This window comes from Panulirus ornatus, chromosome 2 (assembly GCF_036320965.1).
Source record: "Panulirus ornatus isolate Po-2019 chromosome 2, ASM3632096v1, whole genome shotgun sequence".
In the NCBI taxonomy this organism is placed as follows: domain Eukaryota; kingdom Metazoa; phylum Arthropoda; class Malacostraca; order Decapoda; family Palinuridae; genus Panulirus; species Panulirus ornatus.
In genome coordinates, this window is record NC_092225.1 from 20,308,651 (window position 1) to 20,323,640 (window position 14,990).

Genomic DNA, 14,990 nt, shown 5'->3' on the forward strand with positions numbered 1-14,990 from the left:
ATCAGTTAATGATTTTAGCAGCTTCCAGGTTGATTGGGTTCTCCCTTTTTTTACCAAAATCCTTTACCTTCAGTTAGTGGAAACCGTACAATTCAGTGATATTTGTCTCTTGCTGGACCTGTCGAAGTGAGATTTATTGTGCCCTCTGTGCTGTAATTATTATGGGTCAGAAGGTTTGTAGTGCATTCATCTAACATAGACAATATGGATGTATATTTTATTTACTTTCTTTTCAGAAAATTCTTTGTATCTTGTCAAAATAAGGGTGCAGCCAAGAGGTTTCAATCTGAACTACGTGATTATGATCCAAACAGAAAGAAGTTTCACGTTCTTCCCTATAACCCTTCATTTAATTCAAAGACCCAGGAAAATAAATGCCACATGTAAGTGTAACAAGAGTACATGACTTCAGGTAGTCTTTGAAGGTGCTTATCCCTTTACTTGAAACATGCTTTGATGAATTGCTTCCTGCCATGACAAATTTTCATAAGATTGGCAAATAAGTGTGGAAAAATATCCCAGTAGAAGCACGACATGAGTTTACACAGCAGTGTTGGGTATTTTCATGGGTGCTTGCAAGCCAAAGCAAGTTTATCCATTTCAATGTATAGTGTAATATTTATTTGGTTTGTATAGGACTGCAGTTTCATGATACCAATGTTATGCAGTATGTGTTTTGATATTTTTAAGTCAGTTCACATTTATGGAGTGCATTAAGAACATTATTGAATAGGAGCCTGTTGTTTTTTATAGTGACCATCACCACATGCAATATTATTCTAGATGATTTTTCCAGTCCATGCAAGTTAGGAATCTAGAATGAATTATGTTTAAATCCATTGTAAAAGGCATTATGACTGAAAGCACTCTATCACTCTAGTTTCACTCCATTTGAGACACACTCCGACCAGCCTTTCTCTCTCCCCTCTTAAACATAATTTACCTTAATTTTGTTCCCATTACTTCTCAGCTTTCTCCTCTCACACACTAACCCAAACTGAGACACCAGCCTATGCACTTTCTTGAGTCTGCCATCAGAACTGTGTCATCAGCAAACAGCAGCCAACTCCTGTAACCCCAGTAGACTGCAAACCTGCCTCACTTTCTAAGACCCTCACATTTTCCTCTTTTACCATCCCATTCCCAAACATTAGATATCCATGATGACATCACACACCTTTGCTAAAGACTCAACTTTGCCTGGAACTGTGTAATGATTTAATGATTATTTTCTACCAGACCATCAGTAATTATATTACAGTAATTGTTTGTTTATTCTGAACATAACAAAATTTTACCCCACTCCTCAAGACCTACACATATACCTCTCATATCTCGTATCCAAATGTTAAACAGCCATGTTGACATCACACACCCTTGCTGCAGATCCACCAAGTAATTATGATTTTATTACTAAACTGTCAACAGTAATTGTTCGTTTATTCTGAATCAAGCTAAATTTTCTTCAGTTGGTGGTTTACCAAAGGAGAGTGGGGGCTCGCTTAGTGTACACCATTTATTTCAAGAGGATTTTTAATATATGGAATGATTTACCAGTAAGAGTAGCTGAAAACTACTATAGTTATGTTTAAGAATAGACTTGAATAGTTCACTTCAAATCCACAAATGACATTATTTTTGCTTCCTTAGTTACATGGAAACTTTACAGGTTTTCTATTGTAAACACATATATGTCTTTCCACTCTTTCCACTATGAGTTTGTTATATCTTTCATTATCACAAGCAGCCTTGTTAATACACAGTGGTCTAGTGCTGTTTTAATTCCTCTGTAGTCTTATGCATTTATGATATGTATGGATGATTGGGGCATATAATATTTTCAGTAATTGTAAGAGAATGCTGGGGACATTTGTGGAGGATTAATGAAATCAAACATTTACTGGGAATTTACATGAGGATGAGAACCTTTGAATCTTCAGTTAACAATGATAGAAGTGAACTGTGTATCATCAGTTAATGATTTTAGCAGCTTCCAGGTTGATTGGGTTCTCCCTTTTTTTACCAAAATCCTTTACCTTCAGTTAGTGGAAACCGTACAATTCAATGATTTTTGTCTCTTGCTGGACCTGTCGAAGTGAGATTTATTGTGCCCTCTGTGCTGTAATTATTATGGGTCAGAAGGTTTGTAGTGCATTCATCTAACATAGACAATATGGATGTATATTTTATTTACTTTCTTTTCAGAAAATTCTTTGTATCTTGTCAAAATAAGGCTGCATCCAAGAGGTTTCAATCTGAACTACGTGATTATGATCCAAACAGAAAGAAGTTTCATGTTCTTCCCTATGACCCTTCATTTAATTCAAAGACCCAGGAAAATAAACGCCACATGTAAGTGTAACAAGAGTACATGACTTCAGGTAGTCTTTGAAGGTGCTTATCCCTTTACTTGTAGCATGCTTTGATGAATTGCTTCCTGCCATGCCATACTTTCATAAGATTGGCACTTCCCGTTGCTTCCTGCCACGCCATACTTTCATATGATTGGCACTTCCTGCATTAGCAAGGAAATAGTAATCAGTTATGAAAAATTAATGGATGTGTATACATTCCTCATTAAGGCAGGACAGGGTGAGTTAGTGTAAAATGAAAATGAAAATGTTTCTCTATATTGTGAGGCATTATTAGGAACAGAGATAGGTGTGCTTTCAAGGAAATTCCTTACTTAGCTCCTTCTTGTTCCCCTTTTTAGAAAGTGATAAACCTCTTACCCCTCTTAGTTACTCTCATACAGGAGATAGCTGGGTAATATTCTCTCTTCCCTATGCTTAGGATAACCATTTCTATGTAGTATTATTGTAATTGATGGCCGTTCCCTGCATTAGCAAGTTAGCATCAGGAAATAAACGTAGAAAGACCCATCCACTTGCATACACATATATATATATATTATTTTTTTTTTCTTTTTTTTTGCCGCTGTCTCCCGCATTTGCGAGGTAGCGCAAGGAAACAGACGAAAGAAATGGCCCAACCCATCCCCATACACATGTATATACATACGTCCACACACGCAAATATACATACCTACACAGCTTTCCATGGTTTACCCCAGATGCTCCACATGCCTTGATTCAATCCACTGACAGCACGTCAACCCTGGTATACCACATCGCTCCAATTCACTCTATTCCTTGCCCTCCTTTCACCCTCCTGCATGTTCAGGCCCCGATCACACAAAATCTTTTTCACTCCATCTTTCCACCTCCAATTTGGTCTCCCTCTTCTCCTCGTTCCCTCCACCTCCGACACATATATCCTCTTGGTCAATCTTTCCTCACTCATTCTCTCCATGTGCCCAAACCATTTCAAAACACCCTCTTCTGCTCTCTCAACCAAACTCTTTTTATTTCCACACATCTCTCTTACCCTTACGTTACTTACTTGATCAAACCACCTCACACCACACATTGTCCTCAAACATCTCATTTCCAGCACATCCATCCTCCTGCGCACAACTCTATCCATAGCCCACGCCTCGCAACCATACAACATTGTTGGAACCACTATTCCTTCAAACATACCCATTTTTGCATTCGGAGATAATGTTCTCGACTTCCACACATTCTTCAAGGCTCCCAGGATTTTCGCACCCTCCCCCACCCTATGATTCACTTCCACTTCCATGGTTCCATCTGCTGCCAGATCCACTCCCAGATATCTAAAACACTTTACTTCCTCCAGTTTTTCTCCATTCAAACTTACCTCCCAATTGACTTGACCCTCAACCCTACTGTACCTAATAACCTTGCTCTTATTCACATTTACTCTTAACTTTCTTCTTTCACACACTTTACCAAACTCAGTCACCAGCTTCTGCAGTTTCTCACATGAATCAGCCACCAGCGCTGTATCATCAGCGAACAACAACTGACTCACTTCCCAAGCTCTCTCATCCACAACAGACTTCATTCTTGCCCCTCTTTCCAAAACTCTTGCATTCACCTCCCTAACAACCCCATCCATAAACAAATTAAACAACCATGGAGACATCACACACCCCTGCCGCAAACCTACATTCACTGAGAGCCATTCACTTTCCTCTCTTCCTACACATACACATGCCTTATATGGTGTGGGAGGCAAGTTGTTGGAAGCAGTGAAAAGTTTTTATCGAGGATGTAAGGCATGTGTATGTGTAGGAAGAGAGGAAAGTGATTGGTTCTCAGTGAATGTAGGTTTGCAGCAGGGGTGTGTGATGTCTCCATGGTTGTTTAATTTGTTTATGGATGGGGTTGTTAGGGAGGTGAATGTAAGAGTTTTGGAAAGAGGGGCAAGTATGAAGTCTTTTGGGGATGAGAGAGCTTGGGAAGTGAGTCAGTTGTTGTTCGCTGATGATACAGCGCTGGTGGCTGATTCATGTGAGAAACTGCAGAAGCTGGTGACTGAGTTTGGTAAAGTGTGTGGAAGAAGAAAGTTAAGAGTAAATGTGAATAAGAGCAAGGTTATTAGGTACAGTAGGGTTGAGGGTCAAGTCAATTGGGAGGTAAGTTTGAATGGAGAAAAACTGGAGGAAGTAAAGTAAGTGTTTTAGATATCTGGGAGTGGATCTGGCAGCGGATGGAACCATGGAAGCGGAAGTGAATCACAGGGTGGGGAAGGGGGCGAAAATTCTGGGAGCCTTGAAGAATGTGTGGAAGTCTTGAACATTATCTCGGAAAGCAAAAATGGTTATGTTTGAAGGAATAGTGGTTCCAACAACGTTGTATGGTTGCGAGGCGTGGGCTATGGATAGAGTTGTGCGCAGGAGGGTGGATGTGCTGGAAATGAGATGTTTGAGGACAATATGTGGTGTGAGGTGGTTTGATCGAGTAAGTAATGTAAGGGTAAGAGAGATGTGTGGAAATAAAAAGAGTTTGGTTGAGAGAGCAGAAGAGGGTGTTTTGAAATAGTTTGGTCACATGGAGAGAATGAGTGAGGAAAGATTGACCGAGAGGATATATGTGTCAGAGGTGTAGGGAACGAGGAGAAGTGGGAGACCAAATTGGAGGTGGAAAGATGAGTGAAAAAGATTTTGAGTGATCGGGACCTGAACATGCAGGAGGGTGAAAGGCGTGCAAGGAATAGAGTGAATTGGAACGATGTGGTATACCAGGGTCGATGTGCTGTCAGTGGATTGAACCAGGGCATGTGAAGCGTCTGGGGTAAACCATGGAAAGTTCTGTGGGGCTTGGATGTGGAAAGGGAGCTGTGGTTTCGGTTCATTATTACATGACAGCTAGAGACTGAGTGTGAATGAATGGGGCCTTTTGTTGTCTTTTCCTAGCGCTACCTCGCACACATGAGGGGGGAGGGGGATGTTATTCCATGTGTGGCGAGGTGGCGATGGGAATAAATAAAGGCAGACAGTATGAATTATGTACATGTGTATATATGTATATGTTTGTGTGTGCATATATATGTGTACATTGAGATGTATAGGTATGTATATTTGCGTGTGTGGACATGTATGTATATACATGTGTATGTGGGTAGGTTGGGCCATTCTTTCGTCTGTTTCCTTGCGCTACCTCGCTAACGCGGGAGACAGCGACAAAGCAAAATAATAAATAAAATAATACTTGTACACGCACCCATTTTTTTTATTATTATTATTATTATTATTGTTATTAAACTCAATCGCCATTGCCATGTCAGCGAGGTAGTGCAAGGAAACAGATGAGGAATGGCCCAACCACCCACATACGCTCATATGTTCATAAAGGCCAATACACGCACATATACATATATATACATTTCATTGTATACATACATATACATATACAGACATATATATATATACATGTACATGTACATATTCATACCTGCTGCCTTCATCCATTCTTGTCGCCACCCCGCTCACACGAAATAGCCCCCTCCCAAATCCCCCGGCAAGGTAGCACCAGCGAAAGACAAAAAAAGGCCACATTCATTCACATTCATTCTCTAGCTGCCTTACCACATCTAGGCCCCAAGGGTCACATCTTCTCACATCCATACTTGAGCTGTCATGTGTAGTGCATTGAAACACAACTCCCTGTCCATATCCAGGCTCCACAGACCTTTCCATGGTTTTTCTCTGATGTTTTACGTGCCCTGTTTCAGTCAATTGATGGCATCTTGACCCCAGTATACCACATGGTTTCAGTTCTCTGTATACCTTGCAAACCTTTTACGAAAGCAAAACATTTGGCTTAATTCACCTCCCATTTGAGGAAAGTTTTACAATACTGCATAAGAATGTTTTAAGAATTATAACAATTATTCTTATAAAAATTCTTTTGTAGGCTTTAATAGAAAATGCAAGATACAAAAAACAGTCTCATGAGAATACATGTATTCCATATCTCTATAAAAGAAGTTAAAGATGATTTGGTAGACACCACAAGGAGAGCCATTAAAGTAAAAGATTTTTTGCATCTGGTGTGATAAGATGAACTCGAAGAAGTGAAACTGTCATCACAGCTACTGTATGTTGGAAAATGGCTGAATAAATGGAATGACTTTTCAAGAGAGTAATATGTAGGGATTTTACAATAGCGGGTTGCATGGTTACAGATGAGCTACCTTTCAATACAGTAAAAGGCTTTACAGTTATAGATGATGTAATAAGAAGTGCAAAATACACAAATACAAATAACTGTATCTGGGTATACCTACATATGTACTGCTTATTATCTGTTTTGTGTATCTTTATATCCTGTTTTACATTTATGTTGATATTTGTTTTCTTCCTCTCTCCAGGTTATATGTAGTATCTTTACCAAGAAATACAACAGATAAGGACTTACAGAACTCTTTTACCAAGGCCAAAAGTGTTCATATAACTACTTTTCCGAAAGGGAAAAAGCTTGTCAGGTAAGTCTTTATACTTAAGTCACTGGTGGTGAATTTTTATATAATTTTAACTGCAAAGTATTCACCTTTGCAAGATAATGAAACTGTTTCATTATTTGATACTGCACTGCCAGTTCAAAACATTGTTTTCAAGCATTCTTTCTAATGATATTTTGGAGCTGTGTCCTGTGTGGCGGAGTGGTGCCAGGAATAGATGAAGGCAAGCAACTATGAATATGTTCATCTGTGTGTTTATGTATTTTTATTATTATTTTTATACTTAATCACCGTCTCCTGCATCAGCGAGGTAGCACAAGGAAACAGAGGAGGAATGGCCCAACCCTCCCTCATACACATGTATATACATAAACGCCCATACACGCACATATACATATGTATATATTTCAACATATATATACACAGACAGATTCAATTATACACATGAACATATTCATACGTGCTGTCTTCATCCATTCCTGTCGCCACCCCACCACACATGAAATAGCATAATGCATGAATAGTGCCATTGTACAGAGGCAAAGGGGATTAAGGCGAGTGTTCAAATTACAGAGATATAGGTTTGTTGAGTATTCCTGGGAAATTATATGGGAGGGTATTGATTGAGAGGGTAAAGGCATGTACAGAGCATCAGACTGGGAAAAAGCAGTGAGGTTTCAGAAGTGGTAGGAAGTGTGTACAAGTAGGAAGAGAGGAAAGTGATAGGTTCCCAGTGAATGTTGGTTTGTGGCAGGGATGTGTGATGTCTCCATGTTTTAATTTGTTTAGGGATGGTTGGTTAGTGAGGTGAGAGTTTTGGAGAGAGGGGCAAGTATGCAGTCTATTTTGGATGAGAGGGCTTAGGAAATGAGGCAGTTGTTGTTTGCTGATGATACAGCACTGATGGCTGATTCAGGTGAGAAACTGCAGAAGTTGGTGGCTGAGTTTGGTAAAGTGGGTGAAAGAAGAAAGCTGAGAGTGAATGTGAATAAGAGTAAGGTTATTAGGCTCAGTAGGGTTGAGGGACAAGTTGATTGAGAGGTAAGTTTGAATAGAGAAAAACTGGAGGAAGGGAAATGTTTTAGATATATGGGAGTGGATTTAGCAGCAGATGGAACCATGGAAGCAGAAGTGAGTCATAGGGTTAGGAAGGGAGCGAAGGTTCTAGGAGTGTTGAAGAATGTGTAGAAGGCGAGGACGTTATCTTGGAGAGCACAAATGGGTATTTTTGAAGGAACAGTGGTTCCAACACTGTTATATGGTTGCGAGGCATGGGCTACAGATAGGGTTTTTGTGGAGGATGGTGGATTTGTTAGAAATGAAATGTTTGAGGACAGTATGTGGTGTGAGGTGGTTTGATCGAGTAAGTAATGAAAGGGTAAGAGAGATGTGTGGTAATAAAAAAGAGTGTGGTTGAGAGAGCAGAAGAGGGTGTGTTGAAATGGTGTGGACACATGGAGAGAATGAGTGAGGAAAGATTGACAAAGAGGATGTATGTGTCAGAGGTGAAGGGAAGAAGGAGAAGCAGAAGACCATGGAAGGATGGAATGAAAAAGATTTTGAGTGATTAGGGCCTGAACATACTGGAAGGTGAAAGGCGTGTAAGGAATATAGTGAATTGGAACGATGTGGTATACTGGGGTCAATATGCTGTCATTGGATTGAACCAGGGCATGTGAAACATCTGGGGTAATCCATGGAAAGTTTTGTGGGGTCTGGATGTGGAAAGGGAGCTTTGGTTTCGGTGTATTACACATGACAGCTTGAGACTGAGTGTGAACGAACGTGGTCTTTTTTTGTCTGTTCCTGGCACTGTCTCGTTGGAGGGGGGATGCTATTTCATGTGTGGGGGATAGTGACAGGAATGGATGAAGGCAGAAAGTATGAATATGTATGTGTGTGTATAATTGTATATGTCTGTGTATGTATATGTATGTGTATGTTGAAATGTATATGTGCGTGTGTGGGCGTTTATGTATATACATGTGTATGTGGGTGGGTTTGGCCATTCCTCGGGTGTTTCCTTGCACTATCTTGCTAATGCAGGAGACAGCGGTTAAGTATAATGATAATAATAGAAAATATTTATTATTCTTGATTGCTGATTTCTGCATCAGCGAGGTAGTACCAGGAAACAGACAAAGAATGGTCCATCCACTCGTATACGCACATATATATATGCATAAACACCCATACACACACATATATATATATACATATGCATGTCAGCATATACACATATATAGACCTGTACATATAAACACATGTACCTATTCATGCTTGCTTACCTTCATTCATTTCTGGCGGCACCCTGCCCCACAGGAAACAGCATCATTACCCCTCCTTCAGCAAGGAGAATGGTGGAAAACAGAAAAAAATGGCCATATCCATTCATTTTCAGTCTCTAGCTTCATGTGTAGTGCACCAAAACCACAGCTCCCTTTCCACATCCAGGCCCCACAGACCTTTCCATGGTTTTCCTCAGATGTTTCACATACCCTGATTCAGTCCATTGACAGCACATCAACCCTGCTATACCACATCATTCCAGTTCACTTTATTCCTTGCACGTTGCTTGCCCTCCTGTACATTCAGGCCTCGATTGCTTAAAATCTTTTTCACTCCATCCTTCCACCTCCAATTTGGTCTTCCACTTCTCCTTGTTCCCCACCTCTGACACATGTATCCTCTTTGTCAAACTTTCCTCACTCATTCTTTCCATATGCCCAAACCATCTAAACACACCCTCTTCTCTTTCAACCACACTCTTTTTATTACCACACATCTCTCTTACCCTTTCATTACTTATTCGATCAAACCACCTCATACCACATACCGTCCTCAAACATTTCACTTTCAACACATCCACCCTCCTCTGTACAACCCTGTCCATAGCCCATGCCTCACAACCATATAAAATTGTTGGAACTACCATTCCTTGAAACATACCCATTTTTGCTCTCCGAGATGTTCTCTCCTTCCACACATTCTTCATTGCTCCCAGAACCTTTGCCCCCACCCCCACCATGTGACACTTCCACTTCCATGGTCCCATTCGCTGCTGAGTTCACTCCCAGATATCTAAAACACTTCACTTCCTCCTATCTTTTTCCATTCAAACTTACCCAATTCATTTGTTCCTCAACGCTACTGAACCTAATAACCTTGCTCTTATTCACATTTACTCTCAGCTTTCTCCTTTCACACACTTTCCCAAACTCATTCACCAACTTCTGCAATTTCTCATTCGAATCAGCCACCAGAGATGTATCATCAGCGTACAACAACTGATTGACTTACCAGTCCCTCTCATCCCTAATAGACTGCATACTTGCCCCTTTCTCCAAAACTCTTGCATTTACCTCCCCATCCACCACATTCATAAACAAATTAAACAACCATGGGGACATCACACACCCCTGCCACAGACCAACCTTCACTGAGAACCAATCACGCTCCTTTCTTCCTACTCGTACACACACCTTACATCCTTGGCAAAAACTCACTGCTTCCAGCAGCATATCTTCTGCACCATATACTCTTAAGACCTTCCACAAAGAATCTCTGTCAACCTTATCATATGCCTTCTCCAGATTCATAAATGCTACACACAAATCCATCTGTTTCCCTAAGTACCTCTCACACACATTCTTCAAAGCACATACCTGATCCACATTCTCCACCACTCTCAAAACCACACTGCTCCTCCCCAATCTGGTGCTCTGTACATGCCTTCAGCCTCTCAATCAGTACCATCCCATACAATATCCCAGGAATACTCAACAAACTCATGCCTTTGTAGTTTGAACACACCTAAATACTCTTTGCTTTTATACAAAGGCACTATGTATGTATTCCTCTACTCCTCAGGCACTTCACCATGATCTGTACTTCCATTGAATATCCTTACCAACCAATCAACAATACAGTCACCCCCTTTCTTAATAAATTCAACTGCAATACCATCCAGTCCTGCCACCTTGCCAGATTTTATCTTCTGCAAGGCTTTCACCACCTCTCTCTTTTCACAAAACCACTCTCCCTGACTCTCTTGCTTCGCATACCACTGTATCATCAAACACATTCAGCAATGCTTCACAGTACTCACTCCATTTCCTCCTAACTCCGTCACTACCTTTTAATCACTTCTCCTTTTGCTCCCTTCACTGATGTTTGCATTTGTTCTCTTGTCTTTTGCATATTATTCACCTCCTTCCAAAACATCTTTTTATTCTCCCTACAGTTTAATGATACTCTCTCACCCCAACTCTCTTTAGCCTTCTTTTTCAGCCATTGCACCTTCCTCTTGACCTCCTGCCGCTTTTTCTTATACAACTCCCAATCATTTGCACTCCTTCCTTTAAGTACTGCTCAGATGCCTCCCTTTTCTCTTCCAGTAGCAACTTTACTTCATCTCACTACTCACTTCCCTTTTTAATCTTCCCACCTTTCACATGCCACATGCATCTCTTGCACATTCCATCACAGCTTCCCCAAATACCTCCCATTCGTCACCCACTCCCCTCTCTTCATTTCCTTTCACCTTTTGCCATTCTAGACTCAATCTCTCATGGTATTTCTTTACATAAGTCTTCTTTCCAAGCTCACTTACTATCACCACTCTCTTCTCTTTTTTCTAAAACCTCAACAATTTTTTTCTAAAACCTCAACAATTCTTCACCCTTGCCTACAAATAATAGTGATCAGACATCCCACTAGCTGCCCCTCTCAGCACATTTACATCCAAAAGTCTCACTTTTACATGCCTATCAATTGATATGTAATTTAATAATGCCCGTTGACTATCTCTCCTACTCACATACATATACTTGTGAATTTTTTATTATTATTATTTTGCTTTGTTGCTGTCTCCCGCGTTAGCAAGGTAGCGCAAGGAAACAGACGAAAGAATGGCCCAACCCACCCACATACACATGTATATACATACACGTCCACACAAGCAAATATACATACCCATACATCTCAACGTATACATATATATACACACACAGACATATACATATATACACATGTACATAATTCATATTGTCTGCCTTTATTCATTCCCATCGCCACCCCGCCATACATGAAATAACAACCCCCTCCCCCCCTCATGCGTGCTAGGTAGCGCAAGGAAAAGACAACAAAGGCCTTATTCGTTCACACTCAGTCTCTAGCTGTCGTGTAATAATGCACTGAAACCACAGCTCCCTTTCCACATCCAGGCCCCACAGAATTTTCCATGGTTTACCCCGACACTTCACATGCCCTCATTCAATCCATTGACACTACGTTGACCCCAGTATAGCACATCATTCCAGTTCACTCTATTCCTTGCACGCCTTTCACCTACCTGCATGTTCAGGCCCCGATCACTCAAAATCTTTTTCACCCCATCTTTCCACCTCCAATTTGGTGTCCCACTTCTCCTCGTTCCCTCCACCTCTGACACATATATCCTCTTGGTCAAATTTTCCTCACTCATTCTCTCCATGTGACCAAACCATTTCAAAACACCCTCTTCTGCTATCTCAACCACACTCTTTTTATTTCCACACATCTCTCTTAACCTTACATTACTTACTCAATCAAATCACCTCACACCACATATTGTCCTCAAACATCTCATTTCCAGCACATCCACCCTCCTCTGCACAACTCTATCTAAAGCCCACGCCTCGCAACCATATAACATTGTTGGAACCACTATTCCTTCAAACATACCCATTTTTGCTTTCCGAGATAATGTTCTCGACTTCCACACATTCTTCAACGCTCCCAGAACCTTTGCCCCCTCCCCCACCCTATGATTCATTTCCGCTTCCTTGGTTCCATCCGCTGCCAAATCCACTCCGAGATATCTAAAACACTTCACTTCCTCCAGTTTTTCTCCATTCAAACTTACCTCCTAATTGACTTGTCCCTCAACCCTACCGTACCTGATAACCTTGCTCTTATTCACATTTACTCTCAGCTTTCTTCTTTCACACACATTACCAAACTCAGTCACCAGTTTCTGCAGTTTCTCACACGAATCAGCCAGCAGTGCTGTATCATCAGTGAACAACAACTGAATTTTATTCCCAAGCTCTCTCGTCCACAACAGGGGAGAGAGAATACTTCCCACGCATTCCTCACGTGTCATAAAAGGTGACTAAAGGGGATGGGAGCAGGGGGCTGGAAACCCTCCCCTCCTTGTGTTTTAACTTTCTAAAAGGGGAAACAGAAGAAGGAGTCACACGGGGAGTGCTCATCCTCCTCGAAGGCTCAGATTGGGGTGTCTAAATGTGTGTGGATGTAACCAAGATGAGAAGAAAGGAGAGATAGGTAGTATGTTTGAGGAAAGGAACCTGGATGTTTTGGCTCTGAGTGAAATGAAGCTCAAGGGTAAAGGGGAAGAATGGTTTGGGAATGTCTTGGGAGTAAAGTCAGGGGTTAGTGAGAGGACAAGAGCAAGAGAAAGAGTAGCACTACTCCTGAAACAGGAGTGGTGGGAGTATGTGATAGAGTGTAAGACAGGAAACTCTAGATTGATATGGGTAAAACTGAAGGTGGATAGAGAGAGATGGGCGATTATTGGTACATATGCACCTGGGCATGAGAAGAAAGATCATGAGAGGCAAGTGTTTTAGGAGCAGCTGAGTGAGTGTGTTAGTAGTTTTGATGCACGAGTCCGGGTTATAGTGATGGGTGATTTGAATGCAAAGGTGAGTAATGTGGCAGTTGAGGGAATAATTGCTGTACATGGGGTGTTCAGTGTTGTATATGGAGATGGTGAAGAGCATGTAGATTTATGCTGAAAAAGGACTGGTGATTGGGAATACCTGGTTTAAAAAGAGAGATATACATAAGTATACGTATGTAAGTAGGAGAGATGGCTAGAGAGCGTTATTGGATTACGTGTTAATTGATAGGCACGCGAAAGAGAGACTTTTGGATGTTAATGTGCTGAGAGATGCAACTGAAGGGATGTCTGATCATTATCTTGTGGAGGCAAAGGTGAAGATTTGTAGAGGTTTTCAGAAAAGAAGAGTGAATGTTGGGGTGAAGAGAGTGGTGAGAGTAAGTGAGCTTGGGAAGGATACTTGTGTGAGGAAGTACCAGGAGAGACTGAGTACAGAATGGAAAAAGGTGAGAACAAAGGACATAAGGGGAGTGGGGGAGGAATGGGATGTATTTAGGGAAGCAGTGATGGCTTGCGCAAAAGATGCTGGTGGCATGAGAAGCGTGGGAGGTGGGCAGATTAGAAAGGGTAGTGAGTGGTGGGATGAAGAAGTAAGATTATTAGTGAAAGAGAAGAGAGAGGCATTTGGACGATTTTTGCGGGAAAATAATGCAAATGAGTGGGAGATATATAAAAGAAAGAGACAGGAGGTCAAGAGAAAGGTGCAAGAGGTGAAAAAAAGGGCAAATGAGAGTTGGGGTGAGAGACTATCAGTAAATTTTAGGGAGAATAAAAAGATGTTCTGGAAGGAGGTAAATAGGGTGCGTAAGACAAGGGAGCAAATGGGAACTTCAGTGAAGGGCGTAAATGGGGAGGTGATAACAAGTAGTGGTGATGTGAGAAGGAGATGGAATGAGTATTTTGAAGGTTTGTTGAATGTGTCTGATGACAGAGTGGCAGATATAGGGTGTTTTGGTCGAGGTGGTGTGCAAAGTGAGAGGGTTAGGGAAAATGATTTGGTAAACAGAGAAGAGGTAGTAAAAGCTTTGCGGAAGATGAAAGCCGGCAAGGCAGCAGGTTTGGATGGTATTGCAGTGGAATTTATTAAAAAAGGGGGTGACTGTATTGTTGACTGGTTGGTAAGGTTATTTAATGTATGTATGACTCATGGTGAGGTGCCTGAGGATTGGCGGAATGCGTGCATAGTGCCATTGTACAAAGGCAAAGGGGATAAGAGTGAGTGCTCAAATTACAGAGGTATAAGTTTGTTGAGCATTCCTGGTAAATTATATGGGAGGGTATTGATTGAGAGGGTGAAGGCATGTACAGAGCATCAGATTGGGGAAGAGCAGTGCGGTTTCAGAAGTGGTAGAGGATGTGTGGATCAGGTGTTTGCTTTGAAGAATGTATGTGAGAAATACTTAGAAAAGCAAATGGATTTGTATGTAGCATTTATGGATCTGGAGAAGGCATATGATAGAGTTGATAGAGATGC

At 41.1% G+C, this 14,990-nt stretch overlaps 1 protein-coding gene across 7 annotated transcripts in view; it reads left to right on the forward strand.

Moving 5' to 3' along the window:
- LOC139753918 (uncharacterized) overlaps window positions 1-14,990 on the forward strand; it is a 74,327-nt gene that overhangs the window by 41,004 nt on the left and 18,333 nt on the right. For 5 of the 7 annotated variants that reach the window (XM_071670895.1, XM_071670887.1, XM_071670879.1 and 2 more), the window contains exons 4-6: window positions 237-383; window positions 2,206-2,352; window positions 6,742-6,855. In XM_071670895.1, the coding sequence (XP_071526996.1) occupies window positions 237-383; window positions 2,206-2,352; window positions 6,742-6,855 (408 nt within the window). The remainder of the gene's footprint in view (window positions 1-236; window positions 384-2,205; window positions 2,353-6,741; window positions 6,856-14,990) is intronic. The other 2 variants (XM_071670902.1, XM_071670922.1) reach the window with 1 other exon arrangement.